The sequence below is a fragment of the Erythrolamprus reginae genome, chromosome 3 (assembly GCF_031021105.1).
Source record: "Erythrolamprus reginae isolate rEryReg1 chromosome 3, rEryReg1.hap1, whole genome shotgun sequence".
In the NCBI taxonomy this organism is placed as follows: Eukaryota; Metazoa; Chordata; class Lepidosauria; order Squamata; family Dipsadidae; genus Erythrolamprus; species Erythrolamprus reginae.
Genome location: NC_091952.1, coordinates 103,862,610 through 103,886,062, shown reverse-complemented (window position 1 = coordinate 103,886,062; position 23,453 = coordinate 103,862,610). Strand labels below are relative to the sequence as shown.

Here is a 23,453-nt window from a genome sequence, read left to right as displayed (position 1 = left end):
GGGTCTTATTTTCCGGGAAAACACAGTATGTTCAAATCAAATATAGCCATTTCTGTTCAAAACTGATTAAACATGTACAGTATATTGCACCAATCTTTTGTTCTGAATTGGCAAGCTGAGTGTAAAATACCATAAAAATTGTAGCTTTCTCTTGATTTCAATATACCTTTCCTCTGGTGAAGGAAATATCCTAATTCCTGCCATAATGATATCACTTATTTCTTTACTTCAGTTAAGAAAACATTAAATAGGGAAAATGCTGTAAAATGTAATCTTGTTTATTCTTTTGGCCCTCATTTAACCCTGGTATTCCCCTCGGGTCTAAAAGGACTCGAAATGAAGTTTGAGACCCTGTAAAAAAATTTCCCTGCATATCTGGAACTTGAAATTTCACGTCATACCCTTTTCGGAAATGTACCATTGATAGATTTTGTTAAGTATACAACTATGTTTATGGCTTATTTGACACACTGAAAGAAGCAATTTCCATTTCATTTATTGTGCTGTAAATATGACTGTAATACTGCCAGGAGAAATATCAGAAAGATACAACATTATACATTTTGGGAAATATTTGACACATTGATCATACAATAGACACTTGAGAATAATGCAATGGCTTTTGGGAAATATGGAAAAAAATAGAAATTGAGCCATAAGTGTCAGTATAATTTGTAGCATTACCACTGCCTTTATGACCTAGGGAATGTTATGACCCTCTTGTTTTATAGAGATCCACCCTTTTATAGTCAATTAAATATTACATTTATAATTGCAACTATACCAAACTCATGGGCTAGTGTTTATCACAAAAAGCTACTGATGATTTAACAATACTACTGATAAACTGGAATGTGAGATTTTGTATAATAAATTCCCAAACTTTGCCATTTGAAAGCCTTGACTATGCTTTTATACCTCCTGCTAACTTTATGGACATCACATTTTCTGAACAGAGGGAAAAAGAAATAGGATTCTCTATTATTCTTGCAGTTTGAAGAATACCACCTTAATTCTGCCCATTTATTAGGACCTTGAAAAGCAATAAAGTCTAACATTTATATTATCTAACAGCTATTCAGAAACAGATGTTGAAGGACCATCCAATATTGCATCAAATGACCATTATTTAGAATCGGTTATATTATTTAGTTTCCCCAAAGTGTATTAAGAGATTCAGCTGATGAACAGATACTGGAGTTTTTGTTTTTACTAATATGAGGAAGATTCATTGATTATATTTTATTAACAAATAAAACATTTAACATAAAACATTTTCTACTAATAGAAAGTATGAGATGAGATTGTAGTGTTCTGAGGCAGAACCATCTTACACTGTATTGCAAGGTTGTTTCTCCATCACTGTTTTTTCAAAGTACAAATAATTAATCCTGGTATTCTCCTCCCATTTACAATACACTTGTTACCCTCCGGGTCCTTTTGAAGCGAAAAATGCTTATTTGTTTATTTTGCTCATCAAACCCCGCCTCCCACCGTTTTTGTGAAATGAACAGCCTGCCAAATCAGGATTTTTTGACCATCTTTGGCATTGGCATACTAATTTGAACATTTCTGAACATAATGAAATGAAAATTGAAGTGAAAAAATTAATGCTTATTTGTTTATTTTGGTCATAAAAGCTACCCCCCCCCTTTTGTGAAATTTTGTTCATTTTTATCTAAATTAGAGTGCAAAGTCAGAACCTTTTGACCATCTTTGGCATTGGCATACTAATTTGAACATTCTGAACATAATGAAATTAAAATTGAAATGAGAAAAAATGATGTTCGCAAAGATAATACACTCGTGCTCCTCCGGGTCCTTCTAGACCCGAAGTATAAAAAGGTTGGTTCTAGCTACTGGAATGGTTTTTTTTAATACTTTTTTCACTAGTACACTAATTTGAATATTCCTGATCACAAACAAATGAAAAATGAAATGGAAAAAAAAATGGATTTTGCAGGCTAATCTATCTATAAATTGAAATAATTGCACACAGCCGGGGGGCAGGCTTTTCTTAGCAAAATAAACAAATAAACATTAATTTTTTCATTTCAATTTTCATTTCATTGTGTTCAGAAATGTTCAAATTAGTATACTATCAAAAAAAGGTATTCAAAAAAACCATTCCAGTAGGTAGAACCAACCTTTTTTTTACTCTGGGTCTATATGACCCGGAGGACTACAAGTGTTATAAACTTTTTTCCCCATTTCATTATGTTCAGAAATGTTCAAATTAGTATGCCAATGCCAAAGATGGTCAAAAAATTCTGATTTGGCAGGCTATTCTATCTATAAATTGAAAAAAAGTGCACAGCTGTGGGGGGAGGCCCTTTTCTGAGCAAAATAAACATATAAGCATTAATTTTTTCATTTCAATTTTTATATCATTGTGTTCAGAAATGTTCAAATTAATAGTGAAAAAAGTATTCAAAAATATCATTCCAGTAGCTAGAACCAACTCTTTTATACTCCGGGTCTAAAAGGACCCAGAGGGTAACATTGGTAACTTTTTTTGCCCAGCAAAAACTAGACACCCCCCCCCCCAAACCCCCCCCCCACCCTTAGAAAGAACCCCTCAAATGAGAAAAACTCATGGAATGGCCAGGTTTAGGCACAACTATTGTTTAAGATAATTCTAGTTGGAGCAGATTCAAAGATGTTGAGTTTCAATCCACCCACACTTTTATCAGATGGGAATAAATATGTAGGACAGATGAGGCAGAGAAATCTGTTTTGTGTTTCACTCTTTTGGACTTATTCCATGGAGGGTGACTTAGCTAAACAAATCATTATCTATCCTTGCTATCATTCCAAAGGACAATAAAAGACTTGTGCTAGTGGAGGTTAGCTACTCTCAAATGGCTAAAATAAACAATTTCTTGCACACACAAAAAGTAACCCTCCAAATATTATCAACCCTCTTTGGCCAAGGGTAGAATTGTATCTAGTCCTTAGAACAGATCTAGTTTCCAATTTATACTGAACTAGAAGAGTCTGTTGACAATGATTTTTGGTTGATTAGAAAATGCCCAATCAGAGGATATCATCTCCTCTGCAGTATTTGCCATTATTTTTATTAAATGTAGTATCTACATCATAAATATATAATAAAATTTATGTTCATTCTATTTATAACTGACCTACCTCTTCTTTTATTCCCTCTTTTCTGTGAGGTAGGATTGAGATGAACAAGGCTGACTACTTCAGGTTTATATAGCTCAATGGGAGCTCTAATATTGATCTTTCTTGAATCTGGTCCAACCTTCAAGCCATTACACAGAACTTGTTGGAAGACTTACAAACTTAAAATCTAGAGTGATGTATGTTGTAAATTCAGGTCCATAATTGCTCTAGGTTACTCACCTTAAAAGGAGGACTAGAATCACTGGGTCGAGCAGAAAAATCAAATGAGATAATAAGATCAACTCCTCGCTGAGGTCTTAAGATAAGTGGATATGGCAAATTAAAAGTAAGTCCACTGTCCACAACATGAATTTTTTTACTCTTTACATCCAGAGGTTCCAATATCCTGTCAAATTCATTGGGATCTAGGAAAAGAAACGTGATGATATGAAGGATTTGTGCCATTTTCCAAAACAAATTCTCATGTGTCAAATTCAAAAACACTTGAAAATTTTTGTTACGTGTAAGAAAGCTAAGGAATACTGTATCTATATCTGTATCTCTCTCTCTCCCTCTTTCTGTGTGTAAATTTAGAGAATTCCAAAATTGAATGCACAAATACCAGAGAGCTTTGTTCTACATTTGATGGACACATAAAATGATCAAAACAAAAAACATAAGATTCTTTTCTTACACATGATAAACAGCAGCAAGTCTTCTTTATGTACAACAATGAAAGGAACAATGGAAGAATAGATGAAGTTAATAGAGTTGATGAAGATGATGGAACTGACTGTTTGGTTGAAAGAAAATACTTTTATCTAGCTTTCTTTCTTCTTGGAAACCACTTTTGGTTTTTTTCCTCAAAGCTGAAAGAAATTAAACTTTAACTTTGGGATCTGATGACTAGCACTGTTTATAACCACAGAACCCCCGTACTATGGTTTTTTATATTCAAAGCGTCATCGTATTTCATGCTTGGACCAAAGAAATTCAGAACATATTCTTATTTATAGGATTTTCCCCTTCTTATCTACATCCTTCCCCCACTGTTGTTTTTTCTCCGCTTCCCCCTTTTCTCTTTGCAACTTTCTTTTTTGTACTTTATATTTTTAAAAATTCAGTAACATTTTGTGGGAAAGAAAATATTCGGAAGCCTCGCATATCTGGTTCAAATAAAAGCAAACTATTATTTATACTGTTAAGAAAGCACTGTAACCAGTTTCAAGGTATTGACAGTGATAAATCCAATAATAAGTCCAAGTGATGATGGGGAGAGGAGGGGTGGAGCATTGATTCACACAAAGCCCATGTAATAGTTGAGTGGTATTATCCTTTAGTGTGTTAGGCTCACTATTCATCTCTACAGTGTGATTAGTGGTTAGACTGTTGAAAGTAAACCCACATCCATTGTGTACTTTGGAGCCAGTCAATATCTTTCAGACTAAACTCCCTAATAGTGATTCTTTGAAGAGTGGAAGGGAAGGAAAAGAAAGAAAACTGTGCATCTTTTTTGAGGTCCTGGGCAAAGATTGATAAGGTATCAATGCAGTGGATTGCAGGATTTGTGCCTGCAGCAACTGAGAAGAGACAATTCCATTCAGTTATACATTCTCTTCAAAAGTGACATATCTAAATGATGGGACTTAGATTAGCATGAGCAGGAAAATATGCGTGAAAAACAATGTAGCTGCACAAAGCAAACATTTTAATGCTATCATTATTATTAAAAAAGGAAAGCCATTCACCCCCCCAAAAAAGTTTTGCCCATTTAAAGCACTGAATGCTATAAGGCAGTGATGGCGAACCTATGGCACGGGTGCCACAGGTGGCATGCGGAGCCATATCAGCTGGCACGCGAGCAGTTGTTCTAGCTCAGCTCCAACATGCATGTGTGTGTGAACCAGCTGATTTTTTTTCTCGCACAGAGGCTCTCGGAGGGCATTTTTGGCTTCCAGAAAGCCTCTGGGGGGGGATGGCATTTTTGCCCTCTCACAGCTCCAGGGAAGCCTTTGGAACCTGGGGAGGGTGAAACACGAGCCTACTGGGCCACTACAAGTTTGGAAACAAGCCATTTCCGGCCTCCAGGGGGCTTCCGGGGGCAAGGGAAGCTGTTTTCTCCCGGCCCAGGCATTGAATTATGGGTGTGGGTACTCACACAAATGCAACAGCATGCATGCACACTATTTCGGCACCTGAGGACAAAAAGGTCACTGCATCACTGCTACAAGGCATGGCAAAATAATACAATGGAATTAACCAATGTTTATTCGGGATAGTTCACATCCTTAATATTAGCAAAATAAAACCTTAATGGATTGGCTTGTTCAGCCCTCAGGTAGGGTTTAGTAAATTGAACAAAACCCAGAAATCAAACACTAATCCCTAGTCCTTCCATATTGTTTCACTTTGAAATGTTATTAATGGTATGGATAAACCAGTTTTCTTTCTTGTGACTATCCTGACTTGTTAACTGATGATAAGCCTAAATTTTTCTAGTTTAAAAGCCATGAGGAATTCTAATTTTGATATAAGACCAAAAATGAATCATAAGGTATCAAGAAAAGGAGGAAGGGACACGATAGACACTGAGGGTTTTGGGGTGGGGGTTTTTTGGGGTTTTTTTGGCTTCGATGCCAAAGATTTTTGTCGGACATTTCAAATTTTGTGAATAAGTTTTAGAATCTATTTAAAGAAGATAGTTGAGGCCTTATGAAAATAGTTTAAAAAATACATACAATTGCAACCAATGTGCTCTAAATGGAGGGGGGGGTCAGAGGACATCTGTATTAAATGAAGTTTAGAGTACAGTGGTTAGAGTGTAGTACTACAAGCTACTTCTGCTGATCACCGGCTGCCAGCAGTTTGGCAGATCGAATCTCAGTAAGCTCAAGGTTGACTCAGTCTTCCATCCTTCCAAGGTCAGTAAGATGAGGACCCAGATTGTTGGGGGAAATATGCTGACTCTCTGTAAAGCACTGGGAAGTGGTAAGCTAGAGGTTTCCCCCCCCCAAGATGAGGCAGACATAACCTCATCTTTCCACTCTATTGTTTCAATTACTTTTGTATTGCTCTGATACATCATGCAGAACAAAGTTAAATAAAAGCACGTCTGGATATTCTTTTACAAATACAAATTTGGCATGGAAAACCAGACATTTTGTTCAGATTATTCCAACTTTGTTCCATTTGTTATTTCCAGTTTCAGCTTGCATACGTACAAGCAGTTCATCTGAAATAATACATTTTTCTCTTCCAACAATGAACTAAACCAAGAATATGTGAAAAACAGAGATATTTCCTCTCCAGAAGTGCTTTTAAGAAAAGCAAGAAAGTGGAGAATGAACTTTTGTTTTACTTTGAGTCTGTGCTTGAATGAGAACTTATACAGGATACAAAACCTTCTATTCATTTTCAATTGAAAAGGGAATTTGGAAAAACATCTATTTCAGTGACTTCTGTCAACCCAGGGAGGACAAAATGAAGAGAAGGTTGCTGCTTTAGGCAACACCTTGAGTTCCTAGGTGAAAACTAGACTTTAAATGTAAAACCGTCTAAAAATAAAGTCAGTCCCCCTTTCTTCAAAACTATGTATATACCAACTTATAAAGATATTAAAAAATAGCCATTCTCAGTTAAGGGAGTCCCTTCAGATTGCTGATTACATCAGGTGGTGCTTATTTACGTTTACGTGGTCATATGGCCAACATAGTGGTATGGAGTGTCGTTACCAGCAGTGGGTTGCACTCGGTTCGCCCCGGTTATATGAATCAATATAGAGGTGACAGGAGGCTCCACCCACCAGTCTGGGACACTTCTGCACATGCGTATGATGCCATCATGTGCATGAAAGAGCAGCAAAATAATTCCTTGTTACCTTCCCCTTGAAGTAGTGCCTATTTTATATACAGTATTCCCTCACTTTTCGCGGGGGATGCATTCTGAGACCGCCCGCGAAAGTCGAATTTCCGCGAAGTAGAGATGCGGAAGTAAATACACTATTTTTGACTATGAACAGTATCACAAGTCTTCCCTTAACACTTTAAACCCCTAAATTGCAATTTCCCATTCCCTTAGCAACCATTTAGATTATTACTCACCATTTTTATTTATTAAAGTTTATTAAAAAAATATTTATTAAAGGCGGACGAATGTTTGGCGATGACATATGATGTCATCGGGCAGGAAAAAACGTGGTAGAGGGGGGGAAACCGCGAAGTATTTTTTAATTAATATTTTTGAAAAACCTTTGTATAGACTTTTCGCGAAGTTCAAACCCACGAAAATCGAGGGAACACTGTATTTGCATTTACAGGATTTCAAGCTGCTACGTTGGTAGAAGTTGGGGCAAGAACATTTATGCAACACCCAGGTCTTAAACCTGGGCTCTCGGCTTTCCAGATTGCTGAGCCATCACATTGCCCTCTCTCATCTAATCTAACATATGTCAACATGCATACATCACTTTTAAAATTATAAGATAAGAAAACAGAGATAAATAACAAAAGATATTCTAGACTTCCTTTTTTGAGCGCCTAATCACTTATAAATCATGGGGAGTTGATGGCATCCACTTAAAGAGTTCTTTAAACATTTCAAATGTGAAATTGTCAACTCTTTGCTTCTCCTATGTAGCTGCTATTCAAATCAACTTCAGTTCTGAAAACTAGGAGATAACTAGTATAACACCAATTAAGAAAACGAACAAACCAGGGAAAATCTTGCAAATTACAAACTGGCCAGCTTAACCAGGTAAAATGATAGAAATACATCATGAAATGATATAAATACATTATAAATGCATTCTTAATGCATTCTTAATGCAGGAAAGAAAAAAATAATCGGATAGTAATGTAAGAGAATTATAATAAAACTTGTTGAAAAAAATCTGAAGGGATTCTACAAACTTATTGCTTGTTGTATCAATTGTTGAGAATTTTTTGAGGCTATCAATAGAGCCACGTGGCTGGAATGACCCTGTTGATATTGAATAATTGGCCTTTTTAAAATAAATCTCTGAATAAGTTTCTCATCAAAAATTCCTGACTAAAATAAACAGACATGGGAAAATGAAGCCCCATCTTTTGGGAGATTGCAAAATGGTTATAATGGAAAACAAAGAACAAAGATAGCATTGTAGCAATAGCATTTAAACTTATATACCACTTCACACTGCTTTCCAGCCCTCTCTAAACAGTTTACAGAGTCAGCATATATTGCCCCCAACAATCTGGGTCCTCATTTTACCCACTTTGGAAGGATGGAAGGCTGAGTCAACCTTGAGCCTGGTGAGATTCAATCTGCCAAATTGCTGGCAGCTGGTGATTAGCAGAAGTTGCCTGCAGTACTGAACTGTGGCTCAGTGATGAATGAACAGCTTTCTTAATGGGAGGTGGAAAGGAATAAAGTCCTGAATACTGAGATGTATGTGTGGCATGCAGAAATTAGACATTTTTTCTTCCTTCTTACAAATAATTAGATCATCCAATGATCTCAGGAGATTTAGAGTAGAACTAAGGAGTAACTTCTTCACAGACTGTGCATTCATTCATTCATTCACTCACTCACTCACTCACTCACTCACTCACTCACTCACTCACTCTCTTACTTACTTACTTACTTACTTACACAAGAAGTGGTGACAGCCACCAATGTGGGTGGATTTAAAAGGATAACTTATTGGAAGAGAATTATTGCAAGAACTATGAGCCTTAAAGATTCAAGCTTACTTGCAGCTTGGGGAAGTTAATTTATTTATTGCTGAGATTTAGAGGCTGACTCCCAGCAGCTTACATCAAATAAAAAGAACAAGAAGAAAATCCTCTGCATCCAGATACACCCATTCTCTTTTAATTTTTTTAAAAAGGAGCTTTAGAAATACAAGCACAGAAGAGAGAAATTTCACTCCCTGCTTGTAAGTAGCCCTTGATAGACTATTGTGAGAAACAACATGGTGGATTTAAAAAGTTATGAGGAGTAAATAGTAAAGATAAAGTTTTTTCCTGTCCAGTTGTATCTGACTCTAAAGGGTGATGTTCATCTCCGTTTCTCAACCAAGAGAGACAGCATTGTCCAAAGACATTTTCTGTGGTCATGTGGCCAGCATAACTACATGCCAAGGCATAGGAAACATTGTTACCTTCCCACCCAAGTGGTACCTATTTATCTATTCACATTTGCATGCTTTCAAACGGCTAGGTAAGCATGATAGGTTGTGGGGATGTCAGGTCTTGAAGCAGGGCTGTCAGCTTTCCAGCTGACATGCTCAATGTCTTTAACTGCTGAACCATTGAACCCTTTTGTTATGAGGAGGCATATACAGTGGTAATATCAGGCCGAAACCTTCATGTGGAGTTAGAGAGTTCGGCCTGACACAACACAAGGGGTGATGGGAGGGGTAGTGAGTAGTCAGAGGGGAAAGTTACTAGACACAACCAAAGATTCCTTTCTCCAAGCCAAGCTCTCATACCAGTTCACTGGCTGTATTACTTTTGTGCCATGTCCCAGGTCATCACATCCTGCCTCGGGTAGGGAGCTGGAATAGCAGACTTCCAGTCCTATATGATTTATAATATACCTGGCAAAAGGTTTTGGAAGGGCATTTGCTGTCATTGAGAACAAATATCTCAATCTTGCATGAACTGAGTCTAAGATTACAATTATTCTTGAATGATCCTGTATTCCATTCTGGTAAGTGGAAGAAAACCACCTTCTCAATGAAATGAATGAACTAAAATCATCCAGTTTGGCTGGATCCAAACATGGCTTTTTAAGAAAGGGACACGCTTTCAGAGCTGATGGAAATATTCCCTCATGGAGAAGTCCACATCACTACAGACAGTATACCACATGTTGCCTCTCTGGGGCCTTCACAACTAGGAAAGGCATGGATCTAAGATAAATGTAGCTGCACCTGTAAACCCTGTCCCATTCTTGTGATTTCTCCCATCATGCATTTAACATATCTACTATTTTTTAATTAAAAGCTCCTTTGGAAATTATATTAAAATATGGAATACATTTGGTAATCATATAGAAGTGATTAAAACATATGAATGAGCATAAATTTCCAGAGTGTAAACTGCTGTTCTTGTTTGGTTTGATTTAGATATAATGTCATTAATTAGAAGGATAGCCTTATCTCTCATGAGAATAGTTCTTCTCTACTCCCTGATTTTCCCTAATCAGAACTTTCAAGGTTGGGAGTCAGCCAAAGTAATCCTGTCTCCAGCTTACTATTTGAATCCAACTCCTGACATCAGATTGATGGGCTGTTTCTGAAAACCAAGCCCTTGTAAGACAAGAACAAGAAGTGTGAAAATCGTATTACCACAGCAAGCCAGAATGAGAATGCTGATTATTTTAACTATGAACTACCCCCATGACTAAAGCCAGATGTCTCTCAAGTGCTGATAAAGGCAGGGAATAGAAGTACTGTATTTAATCTGCAGCAGACATAAAAGGAGTCTGCACTATCCTATTGACAAAAGGAAGACAATTGCTTAAAGTGGCTTCATTCCACTATATGCTAAAATGTATTATCCAGTTATGTGCCAAGTATCTGCACTGTTCCAACTAGTGTGCCTAAGAAGTGTTTTGAAAAATTCAATGGTAAGGAGGATGCGATGGAGTGACTGAAATTGGTTACGTAAACCCAAAGTTTGCACACCTCTTTAGGTCAGGGCTGTCAAACTCGATTTCATTGAGGATTGCATCAGGGTTGTGTTTGACCTCAGGAGGATGGGGTGGGCATGGTTAGGTGAGCATGGCCAGCTTGACGTCACTCATATTGGGGGTGACTGTGGTGGCCCAAGTGCTCTGCCAGTAAAAACAGGTTCCCAAGCTCTGTTTTTGGCTGTGATAGCCTCTTGCAACTCTCTGTCATCAAAAATAGAACTCTGGAGGGCTGCCTGCAGCCCTCTGGAACTCCATTTTTGCTGGCAGAAGCACCGCAGACCAGTCCTTTGCTGTTTCCAGGGTGGCCACGCGGGCCAGTTGTAAGCACCCCACAGGTCAGACCCAGCCCACGGGCCTTGAGTTTGACACCCCGTTTTAGGTATAAAAATATTCCTTGACTTACAACCACAATTGGGATCAGAATATATGTTGTTAAAGCAAAGCAGTTGTTAAGTGAATTATGTCTGATTTACGATGTTTCTGCTCTGGTTATTATTATTATTATTATTATTATTATTATTATTATTATTTTTAATTGGATTTGTATGCCACCTCTCTCCACAGACTCGGGGCGGCTAACAATGATAAAAAAACAACATGTAACAATCCAATTTAATAAAACAACTAAAAACCCTTACATACCATACATAACTGGTAATGGCCTAGGGGAAGGAATATCCTAACTCCCCCATGCCTGGCGACAAAGGTGGGTCTTGAATAATTTGTGAAAGACAAGGAGGGTGGGGGCCGTTCTAATTTCTGGGGGGAGTTGATTCCAGAGGGCCGGGGCCGCCACAGAGAAGGCTTTTCCCCCGGGGCCCGCCAAAAGACATTGTTCGGTCGATGGGACCTGGAGAAGGCCAACTCTGTGGGACCTTATCGGCTGCTGGGATTCGTGCGGTAGAAGGTGGTTCCGGATGTATTCTGGCCCAATGCCATGTAGGGCTTTGTTAAGGGAGTCTCTGCAGTTCAGTTAAGAATGCTGTCAACCTTGAAGTTGGCCTGACTGAGGCACTTTTGAGACTTCAGTACTGAAACACTGGAGAAGAGGGATAGGGAGGGGGGGATAGAGATAGTTGGGGTGTTGTAGCGAAAACAAAATACTTCTTGGGAACCAAGAACATTCCTGCAGGTGCTCGGAAGGAAGGGACTACAATCACCTAGCAACTGGACAGCATCCTGATTGGATCATGTGACTGATTGTTTTGAGAAAGTGAAAAAACTTTACTTTTAATTAGGTGAAAACTGCAAGAATTGGCACCAGCCTCTGCCAATATGACATATCCAATAAACCTATTCTGTGAGGAAGTTGCCTGCCTCAGAGTTTTGTTTACTAGGGGTATGTTGCTTGGAAACCTGACATTTCTCCCTTGCCTTTCGCAAACTTCTTAAAAGTCACCTCTGCCGTCAGGCATGGGAGAATGGAGACATTTTCCACAGGCTTATATAGTTTTATGTATGGTATGCTTGCGTTGAATGGTTTTTAAATTAATGGGTTTTTAGATACTTTTAAAATATTAGATATGTTTATTGTATACAGTGGTCCCTCGATTTTCGCGGGTTCAAACTTCACGAAACGGCTATACCACGGTTTTTCAAAAATATTAATTAAAAAATAGTTTGCGGTTTTCCCCCCTATACCACGGTTTTTCCCGCCCGATGGTGTCATACGTCATCACCAAACTTTCGTCCGCCTTTAATAACTATATTTTTTTAATAAACTTTAATAAATAAACATGGTAATAATCTAAATGGGTGCTAAGGGAATGAGAAACTGCAGTTTAGGGGTTTAAAGTGTTAAGGGAAGACTTGTGATACTGTTCATAGGCAAAAAATAGTGTATTTACTTCCGCATCTCTACTTCGCGGAAATTCGACTTTCGCGGGTGGTCTCGGAACGCATCCCCCGCGAAAATCGAGGGAACACTGTACTGTTTTATTATTGTTGTGAGCCGCCCCGAGTCTGTGGAGAGGGGCGGCATACAAATCTAATAAATAAATAAAAAAATAAATAAAATAAAAAAATAAAAAAATAAAATAAAATATAATATAATATAATATAAAATAATAAATATTTGTTTTACATTTCCTTCTGTCTCACTAATCAGAGAAACAGAATGAAGAAATATATGGATTTTCACCTGTTACAGCAGTATCTACTTCATCATCCTCCACCGATTCCTGAGTATTAATACCAGCGAAAGGGGATAATGGATAGCAAGAATTGAGATTCAAACCCAACATGAAATTGTGGACTTTGCCCGCCCGGCCCTCTCGGGTGTTGAAAAGAGCGCTGTCGCCTACGAGTGCCATAAACATCCTCTGGACCCAGCTTTCCTGACTGCTCTCTTCGTGATATTTTTCAGCCTGGGGGTTTTCTGAGCCTGAAAAAGTTTTAAAAAAAGACATCAGTATGAAACCTAGCACACTTATTATTTATTTATTTATTGGATTTATATGTCGCCCCTCTCCGCAGACTCGGGGCGGCTAACAACAATGATAAAAAACAACATGTAACAATCCAATTTACCGGTAATAAAACAACTAAAAATCCTTGTTATAAAAACCAAACATACACACAAACATACCATACATAACTTGTTAATGGCCATGGGGAAGGAATATCCTAACTCCCCCATGCCTGGCGACAAAGGTGGGTCTTGAGTAATTTGCGAAAGACAAGGAGGGTGGGGGCCGTTCTAATCTCTCGGGGGAGTTGATTCCAGAGGGTCGGGGCCGCCACAGAGAAGGCTCTTCCCCTGGGGCCCGCCAAACGGCATTGTTTGGTCAACGGTACCCGGAGAAGGCCAACTCTGTGGGACCTTATCGGCCGCTGAGATTCAAAGTCAAATTAATTAATAAATAAACTATTCTCCAGCAAGCAGGTAACAATGAAAACAGTACTTAAGCATTAAGCAGCACCTCACTGTTCCTACATGAATATACTGCCTGTGCTCAGAGAAGTTAAATTGCATCACTGCAATCACTGGTCTGAAATGTGGCAATAATAATATTTATTACTTAGTTTGCTTGTTTGCTGCCTATACCATGATTCTGACCTATATTGAAGATTGTTTTAAGTATTACAAGATGACAACATATGCAAAACACTTTCAATATCTTAACGTAAAATATAAATCATAAGCTCATGCTGGCATTTTTAACATGCTTTTTTAAAATTTGGGACATAACCTGGACATTTAAATATCTATCTTTATTTTTTAAAAAGGAAAAGGAAAAAAAAAAAAAGCAAACACTTGTATGAAGCATCCAGAAATGATTAATAGAAAGAAAGAACCTCTGTCCAATTAACACATAGTCTTGTTTGGCTCTTTTAGTTATATCTTTCTTTGGTAAGGCATTGTCCATAAAATATTTTGTAGGCAGTGTCATGATTGGTAACGTTTCTTACCTTTGGGCCCCTGTGATTCATCATCACTATCTGAATCATTGCTTACAATCTGTCGCAACCTGATATTTTCTGCGAAAACAAAGAAATAGTTTGATACTTTAAATATTGAATGAAAATAGAGAAATCAAAAAAATCAGAAAATATATTAGTACTGGGGAGGGGAAGGCGATCAATCAGAGTATTTCTTCACTGCAGTTGCTTTCCATTCCATAAACACAAAGAAAATGTGTGTCTTCTGTGGACCATCACATAGAACAGAGGTGGGGAACAATGATTCCAAATTCCAAATTCTGGGAGGTGAAGTCCACAAGTCATAAAAGTGCCATCATTCCAGATTCCTGACATAGAGACTGAAGCATGGCAGCAATATAAGGCAAAGGAAGTTTTCTGTATTAACTTAAAGGTTTTCATCTAGGCTAACTTCCCTCCAGAGGCACTTTAAAGAAAACATGTGACGTTTTCTTCTTTTTAAAAAGTTAACTCGAATTTTGCAGTTTTTTTATGCAAAAGATTTTCCATCTCCATAAATATCAAAAGGTGGCTAAGTAAAAATTGGAGGCATTGCATTTTTTTTCTTACAAAGAAAGCTGCAGTTCATGCCATCCTAATTTACAATGTTAGTTTCTTGTTCTATGACACTAACTTCCTTTTGCTGTTTGCTATCTGATTTAACTATTTATTATTATTATTTCAGTATTACTAAAAGGAAACATTTTTGGGGGGGGGGGGACCCTGATACTGTTTTTGTTTTACTTAAGTCAATGATGAGGCACACTAGTCTTAACAGAGTCAAAAGCAAGACCCAATGTAGTGTGCAAAACAAATTAACAGTCAAACTTCTCAGGTACAAGTGAGATTCAGTAGCTTACAATTTCCCTTACTTCACTTACTATCACTAAAATAATAGCAATTAATGTATTTTTATTTTATTTTATTTTTTATTTATTTTTATTAGATTTAAAAAAGTACTTTGTAGGTTACTTAAAAGTAAAGCCTATAAAATTAAGACCGAGATCAGGACAAGGTTACACAGGGACGATAATGTAAGTCTTTCTCATAGCTATTTCCTTTGGAAAATTACTCTAGGGTGGAAGGAAAAAAGATTGTAAAACTTCCCTCTCTATACAGATATGCAATTGAAGTTGGATATATCAGTTGCAATAAAAGAATAAATGAAGAGGTAGCTTCTATATGTTCAATGCAATAAGTAATTTGATCTCCAGAGTGGCTAGGTTCTATTTATATACTTAGATCAGTGTTTGTCAACCTTGGGTGTTTGAAGATGTGTGGACTTTAATTCCCAGAATTCCCCAGCCAGCAACGCTGGCTGGGGAATTCTAGGAGTTGAAGTCAACACATCTTCAAACGCCCAAGGTTGACAAACACTGACTTAGATACAGGCCAGCTGGAAAAAGGATATTCTCAACACTTAAAGCTGACAAGGACAAAGGATCACCAATCTAGTTTCTTGGAATTCCTGCTTTATGAGACCCTCAAATCAACCTCCTGGAATTCTATTAGGAGCCACTTCTTTAATCAGGATCTAGGACCTTTTGGCCATGCCTGTTTTTCCTCCAGGGTTTTGCCTCTGCGTTATTATCCAAAAGCTTTTCACCTCGGCTGGCCCTCCCCCATCTGTTAGCCCTGGAACATGGGTCACGGCCCCTCGATTCCAGTCCCATCACCGCAATCTATTGGTCAGGCATTTGGCCATCCAGGATAGCTTGTAACCAGCCAATTGGTGAGGTGGGCGCAGGGGCTTTGGGCAAGGTGCTGCTTTTGCCCTCTATCCCAATCCCTTCACTGTGGCCCATTTGTGGAAGTACAGTTTGCGTCGGGCATTTGGCCACCCGGGACAGTTCACACCTAGCCAGCGGTGCAGGTCCTTGAGGGCTTTGGGCAAGGTGTTGCTTTGGGGCAGGGGCTGTACCTGTTAGGAGAAGGAAGGGGAGGGGGTGGAAGAGTGGAATAGAAGGGATAAATATAAAGGTGCAAGGAATAAGAGAAGAATTGGGGTGGAAGAGCAGAGGTGTAGGGGAATAAATATAATGGAATCCAACAGTCTGGCATATTAAAAACATAGAAACATAGAAGATTGATGGTAGAAAAAACCTCATGGTCCATCTAGTCTGCCCTTATACTATTTCCTGTATTTTATCTTAGAATGGACATATGTTTATCCCAGGCATGTTTAAATTCAGTTACTGTGGATTTACCAACCACATTTGTTCCAAACATCTACTACTCTTTCAGTAAAATAATATTTTTTCATGTTACTTCTAATCTTTCCCCCAACTAACCTCAGATTGTGCCTCCTTGTTCTTGTGTTCACTTTCCTATTAAAAACACATCTCTCCTGAACCTTATTTAACCTTTTAACATATTTAAATGTTTCGATCATGCCCCCCCCCACCTCTCCTTTCTGTCTTGCAGACTATACAGATTGAGTTCATTAAGTCTTTTCTGATAAGTTTTATGCTTAAGACCTTCCACCATTTTTGTAGCCCGTCTTTGGACCCTTTTCAATTTTATCAATATCTTTTTGTAGATGAGGTCTCCAGAACTGAACACAGTATTTCAAATGTGGTCTCACCAGCATTCTATACAGTGGGATCACAATCTCCCTCTTCCTGCTTGTTATACCTCTAGCTATGCAGCCAAGCATTCTACTTGCTTTCCCTACCGCCTGACTGCACTGTTCACCCATTTTGAGACTGTCAGAAATCACTACCCCTAAATCCTTCTCTTCTGAAGTTTTGCTAGCACAGAACTGCCAATAAAATACTCAGATTGAGGATTCCTTTTCCCCAAGTGCATTATCTTACATTTGGAAACATTAAACTGCAGTTTCCATTGTTTTGACCACTTATTTAGTAAACCTAAATCATTTGCCACATTACAAACGCTTCCAGGAATATCAACCCTATTGCACACTTTAGAGTCATTGGCAAATAGGCAAACCTTCCCTACCAAACCTTCCCCTATGTCACTCACAAAGATATTAAAAAGAACAGGACCCAGAACAGACTCTTCTGGCACACTGCTTGTAACCAGGCTCTGCTCAGAATACTTGCCATTAACAACAACCCTCTGATATTTACTCTTCAGCCAACTGCAAATCCACTTAACTATCCAGGGATTAAGTCCAATCTTCACTAACTTATTGATCAGCTCTTTATGTGGAACCGTATCAAAAACATTTCAAATACTTCAAAAACATCTCAGTATGAGTGGCTCTGATTACTAGATAACTCCAATATTCCCCTTCCTGCAAAAATGGATTTCCAAAGTATATTTGTATATAGGGAAACAATGTGGGCAGGATATCTTATTCTTCTTATAAAAAAACCTGATAATATTCTCCGAAGTTTCTTGTAAAAGAAGTAGATCATCTTACTCTTCTGGAGTTTTTATTATTATTATTATTTCTCAAATAAATGTTCAGTTGGGAGCGGTTTGCAATTTGGAAAGCAAGTACTTCCTTAAAAGTATAATTGAGAGAGTGTTTTTTGCAAGAGTCATGCTCTCACGCAATGGCCATCTGAGTGCATATGTGTGTAGATCAGTATCAGGATTATCCTGTGACCAATGCACCCTTTTTTTTAAAACTCTGCACAAAGGCTGACTCTGATTTAAGGATTTCTGAAACATTGCAATACTGTAAGGACAAACTATCAGGCATTCAAAGAGTCATGAGAGAATGAGTACATCATAATCAACGCACCTCACTTATCCCTAAATAATTTTAAAAGGAAGCAAAGAAAAAGATCTGGTAGACCTCGACTTACAACCACAATTGAGCACAACATTTCTGTTGTTAAATGAAACTTATTTATTACTTTATTTTTTATTATTACTTGGATTTGTATGCCGCCCCTCTCCGAAGACTCGGGGCGGCTCACAACACATGGAACAAATCATAAATAATCTGACAAATTTAAAATATTTAAAGATTTAAAAAAACCCATATGCTAACAGACACACACACAAGCATACCATGTATAAATTAAACATGCCCAGGGGGAGATGTTTCAGTTCCCCCATGCCTGACGGCAAAGGTGGGTTTTAAGGAGTTTACGGAAGGCAGGAAGAGTAGGGGCAGTTCTAATCTCCGGGGGGAGTTGGTTCCAGAGGGTCGGTGCCGCCATAGAGAAGGCACTTCCCCTGGGGCCCGCCAACCGACATTGTTTAGTTGACGGGACCCGGAGAAGGCCCACTCTGTGGGACCTAATCGGCCGCTGGGATTCGTGCGGCAGGAGGCGGTCTCGGAGATATTCTGGTCCAATGCCATGAAGGGCTTTAAAGGTCATAACCAACACTTTGAATTGTGACCGGAAACTGATCGGCAGCCAATGCAGACTGCGGAGTGATGGTGAAACATGGGCATACCTAGGTAAGCCCATGACTGCTCTCGCAGCTGCATTCTGCACGATCTGAAGTTTCCGAACACTTTTCAAAGGTAGCCCCATGTAGAGAGCATTACAGTAGTCGAACCTCGAGGTGATGAGGGCATGAGTGACTGTGAGCAATGAGTCTCGGTCCAGATAGGGCCGCAACTGGTTTCTAATGTGAGCTGTGGATCGAGGAGGACGCCCAAGTTGCGGACCCTCTCTGAGGGGTCAATAATTCCCCCCCAGGGTAATGGACGGACAGATGGGATTGTCCTTGGGAGGCAAAACTCACAGCCACTCCGTCTTATCCGGGTTGAGCTTGAGTCTGTTGACACCCATCCAGGCCCCAACAGCCTCCAGGCACCGGCACATCACTTCCACCACTTCGTTGACTGGGCATGGGGTGGAGATATAAAGCTGGGTATCATTGGCATATTGATGATACCTCACCCCATGTCCTTGGATGATCTCGCCCAGCGGTTTCATGTAGATGTTAAATAGCAGGGGGGAGAGGACCGACCCCTGAGGCACCCCACAAGGGAGAGACCTAGGAGTCGACCTCTGACCCCCCACTAACACTGACTGCGACCGGCCAGAGAGGTAGGAGAACCACTGGAGAACAGTGCCTCCCACCCCCAACCCCTCCAGCCGGTGCAGAAGGATACCATGGTCGATGGTATCGAAAGCCGCTGAGAGGTCAAGGAGTACCAGGACAGAGGATAAACCCCTGTCCCGGGCCCGCCAGAGATCATCCATCAACGCGACCAAAGCGGTTTCCGTGCTGTAACCGGGCCTGAAACCCGACTGCTGGGGACCTAGATAATCTGCTTCTTCCAAGGACCGCTGGAGTTGGAGCGCCACCACCTTCTCAACAACCTTCCCCATAAAGGGAAGGTTGGAGACTGGACGATAGTTATTAAGCACGGCTGGGTCCAGGGGAGGCTTCTTGAGGAGGGGGCGCACGAGTGCTTCTTTATAGAGTGATTGAAAAACTCCCCTCCCCAAGGAAGCATTGGTAATCTCCTGGGCCCAGCTCCGTGTCACCTCCCTGCTGGCCGAAACCAACCAGGAGGGACACGGATCCAGTGAACAGGTGGCGGAACTCACAGCTCCAATGGCCTTGTCCACTTCATCAGGTGTCACCAGATCAAACTCTTCCCAGACAGGTGGACAAGTACGTGCCCCAGTCACTTCGACTGACTCGTTGTCATTGAAACATTGGTTAAATGGTTACATCTTTTCCTGCCTCCATTGTGAAGTGAATCCTTGCAGCTGATAAATTAGTAATCAGGTTGTTAGGTGAATCTGATTTCCCCATTAACTTTTCTTTGCCAGAAGGTCGCAAAAGGTGATCACATGACCTTGGGACACAGCATCAGGCATAAGTATGAACCAGTTGCCAAGCAACTGAAATTTGATCATATGATCATGGGGATGTTGCAAAGGCCGTAATTGTGAAAAATTATCATAAGTCCATTTCTCATTGCCGCTGTAAATTTGAATGGTCACTAAATGAACTGCTCTAAGTCGAGAACTACCTGTAATGCAAAAATTAACCACATCGAAGTCAATGAAATCAATAGGATTAAACATGTTTTTAGATTTCAGAACAATGTTGCGGATGATATGACAGTGGTGGGGCTCATTAATAAGAACAATGAGTCCGCTTATAGAAAAAAAAGTACTGTACAAGGGCCGATATTGTGGTGCAAAGAAAATGATCTTACATTTAACACCAAAAAAATTAATGAACTGATAATTGACTTCAGTAGGAAGAGAGATGTACATTTACCATTGCACATAAATGGCGAGGAAGTAGAGAGAGTTAGTAGTTTAAAATTTTTGGATTTTTATATCTCGGACCTTTCATGGGCTATGAATGTTAACATGCTTGTGAAGAAGGCACAGAAGAGACTGTATTTCCTAAGAATGCTCAGGAAGATAAATCTATCTCAGCTTCTACTGCTGTCCTACTATCGCAACATCATTGAGAGTGTCCTGACATATAGCATTCTTGCATGGTATGGAGCAGCTCTGTAGCTGACAAAAAAGCTCTACGGAGAATAATTAAAACTATCCAGAATATCATTGGGCTCCAGCTACCAGTCCTGGACAATATCTTCGCATCTTGCTCTTCTAGGAAGTTGCATAACATTCTCAGAGACTCTTCTCATCCTGCTTACAATGTTTTTGGACTGTTGCCTTCTGGCAGAAGATACAGGACAATTAAAACTCGGACCACACATTTTCTGAATAGTTGTTATCCCAGAGCTATAATTGCACTTAACAATGAACTAAAGGATCACCATCAGTGAGCTTTTGGACAGTATTACGTGGTCTGTTGTGTGGATGTTTGGGTGGTTCAGGGTGGGGAATTTGTAGCAGGTGGGGCATGTTTTGGGGATTGATATGTGTGTTGGGCCTGGTCTTTAGGCGTTATGTAAATTTGTTGTATGGGTATACTGTGTATATGCATAAAATGAAAATAATATAGTATTTCATTTAAGTATTTAATTTAATCCAATTGGGAGTAAGTCTCAATGCCTTTGAAAGACATAGAAACATAGAAGACTGACGGCAGAAAAAGACTTCATGATCCATCTAGTCTGCCCTTATACTATTTTTTGTATTTTATCTTAGGGTGGATATATGTTTATCCCAGGCATGTTTAAATTCAGTTACTGTGGATTTACCAACCTCGTCTGCTGGAAGTTTGTTCCAAGGATCTACTACTATTTCAGTAAAATAATATTTTCTCATGTTGCTTTTGATCTTTCCCCCAACTAACTTCAGATTGTGTCCCCTTGTTCTTGTGTTCAGGGGGACACAATCTGAAGACTTTATATTACAGACATGTAATGCATAATTCAAATGGTCCTTTTGAATGAAGTACAAATTCACCAATTTTAGAGCATAGGAAAGCAGCTGCTACCAACTAGCAATTTAGTTTAGATGCTCCCAAATTTTATTACCTAACCTTTTAGGAAGAATTGAAATTTCCTGTAGGATATGCGAAACTGTAAATTAGCCAAAAATGTACATAGATATTTTTTTTTCAGCCACAGTATTTCAAAAGCCTGAAAACTGCCTGGGAGTAGGAGGAAATGATTTCTGTAAGGGATCACAGACTAAACTAAGGACTGTCAACCATGAGTAAATAAAGGAGTGACATGGGTGACTATTACAATGAAGACATTTTCAGAGACAGCTCACCTCGCATTCTCTGTTGTCTATTTGGAATGAAATAAAACCTTTTATAGTATTCTACATTTTCTCAAAATAGATTCAGTGTTGCTTTTAAAAAGTTGTATTGACCTGTAATGTGTTGCTCTTGTCCATTGTAACAATTCTTCCATTTAAAATTCTATGTCAATTTTCATACAAAGTCATATCATAGTTAGTTAGTTATAGTTTATTAGATTTGTATGCCGCCCCTCTCCGAAGACTCGGGGCGGCTCACAGCATAGCAATAATACAATACATTACAAATCTAACAATAAAAAATTAGATCCATTTAAAAGACATTAATAACATAATAAAACCGCTAGCTATGCAGTCACACACATTCAACCTAATCTATCATGTAGTAAGGCCAAAAATATAATAAAAAGGGGAAAGATGGTAATTATCCCCACGCCTGGCAACAAAAGTGGGTCTTAGAGCATTTTACGGAAGGCGAGGAGGGTGGGGGCTATTCAAATCTCTGGAGGGAGTTGATTCTAGAGGGCCGGGGCCGCCACAGAGAAGGCTCTTCCCCTGGGTCCCACCAGCCGACATTGTTTGGTCGACGGGACCCGGAGAAGGCCCACTCTGTGGGACCTAATCGGCCGCTGGCATTCGTGCGGCAGGAGGCGGTCTCAGAGATATTCTGGTCCGATGCCATATAGGGCTTTATAGGTTATAACCAACACTTTGAATCATGCCATGCAGATGCTTCAAACAAGCTCCCACACAGGACATAATGATATCCTATACTAGTGGAAGAAACATCGCATCCTAACTGCTCATAGCTATAACAGCCATAGTTACTAAAGTCCATTAATTTGTCTAAACTATTATTAAAATTAGCCCAGGGATCCCAACCCTTTCTACACTGATAATTGCATACAGGTGAAACTTTAAAAATTAGAATACCGTGCAAAATTTCATTTATTTTAGTAATGCAACTTAAAAGGTGAAACGTAATATATGAGAGAAACTGATTACATGCAAGCAAGACAGTTCAAGTCATAATTTGTCATAATTATGATGATTATGGGGTGCAGCTCATGAGAACTCCAAATCCACCATCTCAGAAAATTAGAATATTATATGCATTCAATGAAACAAGGATTGTACATAGAACAATATTGGATCTCTGAAAAGTATAAGCATGCATATGTACTCAGTACTTGGTTTAGGCCCCTTTTGCAGCAATTACTGCCTCAATGCAGCATGGCATGAAGCTATCAGCCTGTGCCATTGCTGATGTGTTATTGAAGACCAGGGGCGAGTACAAGTGCACTAGAGTACCTGCCGTCCCCTGTACTATTGCTCTCCTATATTTCCTATACCTTTCTTCTATTCCTATATCTCTTCTTCTATTCTTTCATTGATATGTTCTATTACTATATCTTCTTTTCTATTCTTTCTTAGATATATTTTACTATGAGTATCTCCTCTATAACTTTCATCATGTATTTTACTGTGTGTGTGTGTGTGTGTGTGTGTCTATATATATATATATATATATATATATATATATATATATATATATATATATATATATATATATATGTATCTCTCTCTCTCTCTCTCTCTCTCTCTCTCTCTCTCTATCTCTCCACTAAAACCCTCATTGTGTATTGG

At 39.0% G+C, this 23,453-nt stretch overlaps 1 protein-coding gene across 2 annotated transcripts in view; it reads right to left on the bottom strand.

The window, feature by feature from the left end:
- Positions 1 to 23,453, bottom strand: part of PLA2G4A (phospholipase A2 group IVA) — a 106,879-nt gene that overhangs the window by 7,898 nt on the left and 75,528 nt on the right. For both annotated transcript variants that reach the window (XM_070749008.1, XM_070749009.1), the window contains 3 exons: positions 14,215 to 14,283; positions 12,944 to 13,186; positions 3,367 to 3,551 (listed from right to left, as the gene is read on the bottom strand). In XM_070749008.1, the coding sequence (XP_070605109.1) occupies positions 3,367 to 3,551; positions 12,944 to 13,186; positions 14,215 to 14,283 (497 nt within the window). The remainder of the gene's footprint in view (positions 1 to 3,366; positions 3,552 to 12,943; positions 13,187 to 14,214; positions 14,284 to 23,453) is intronic.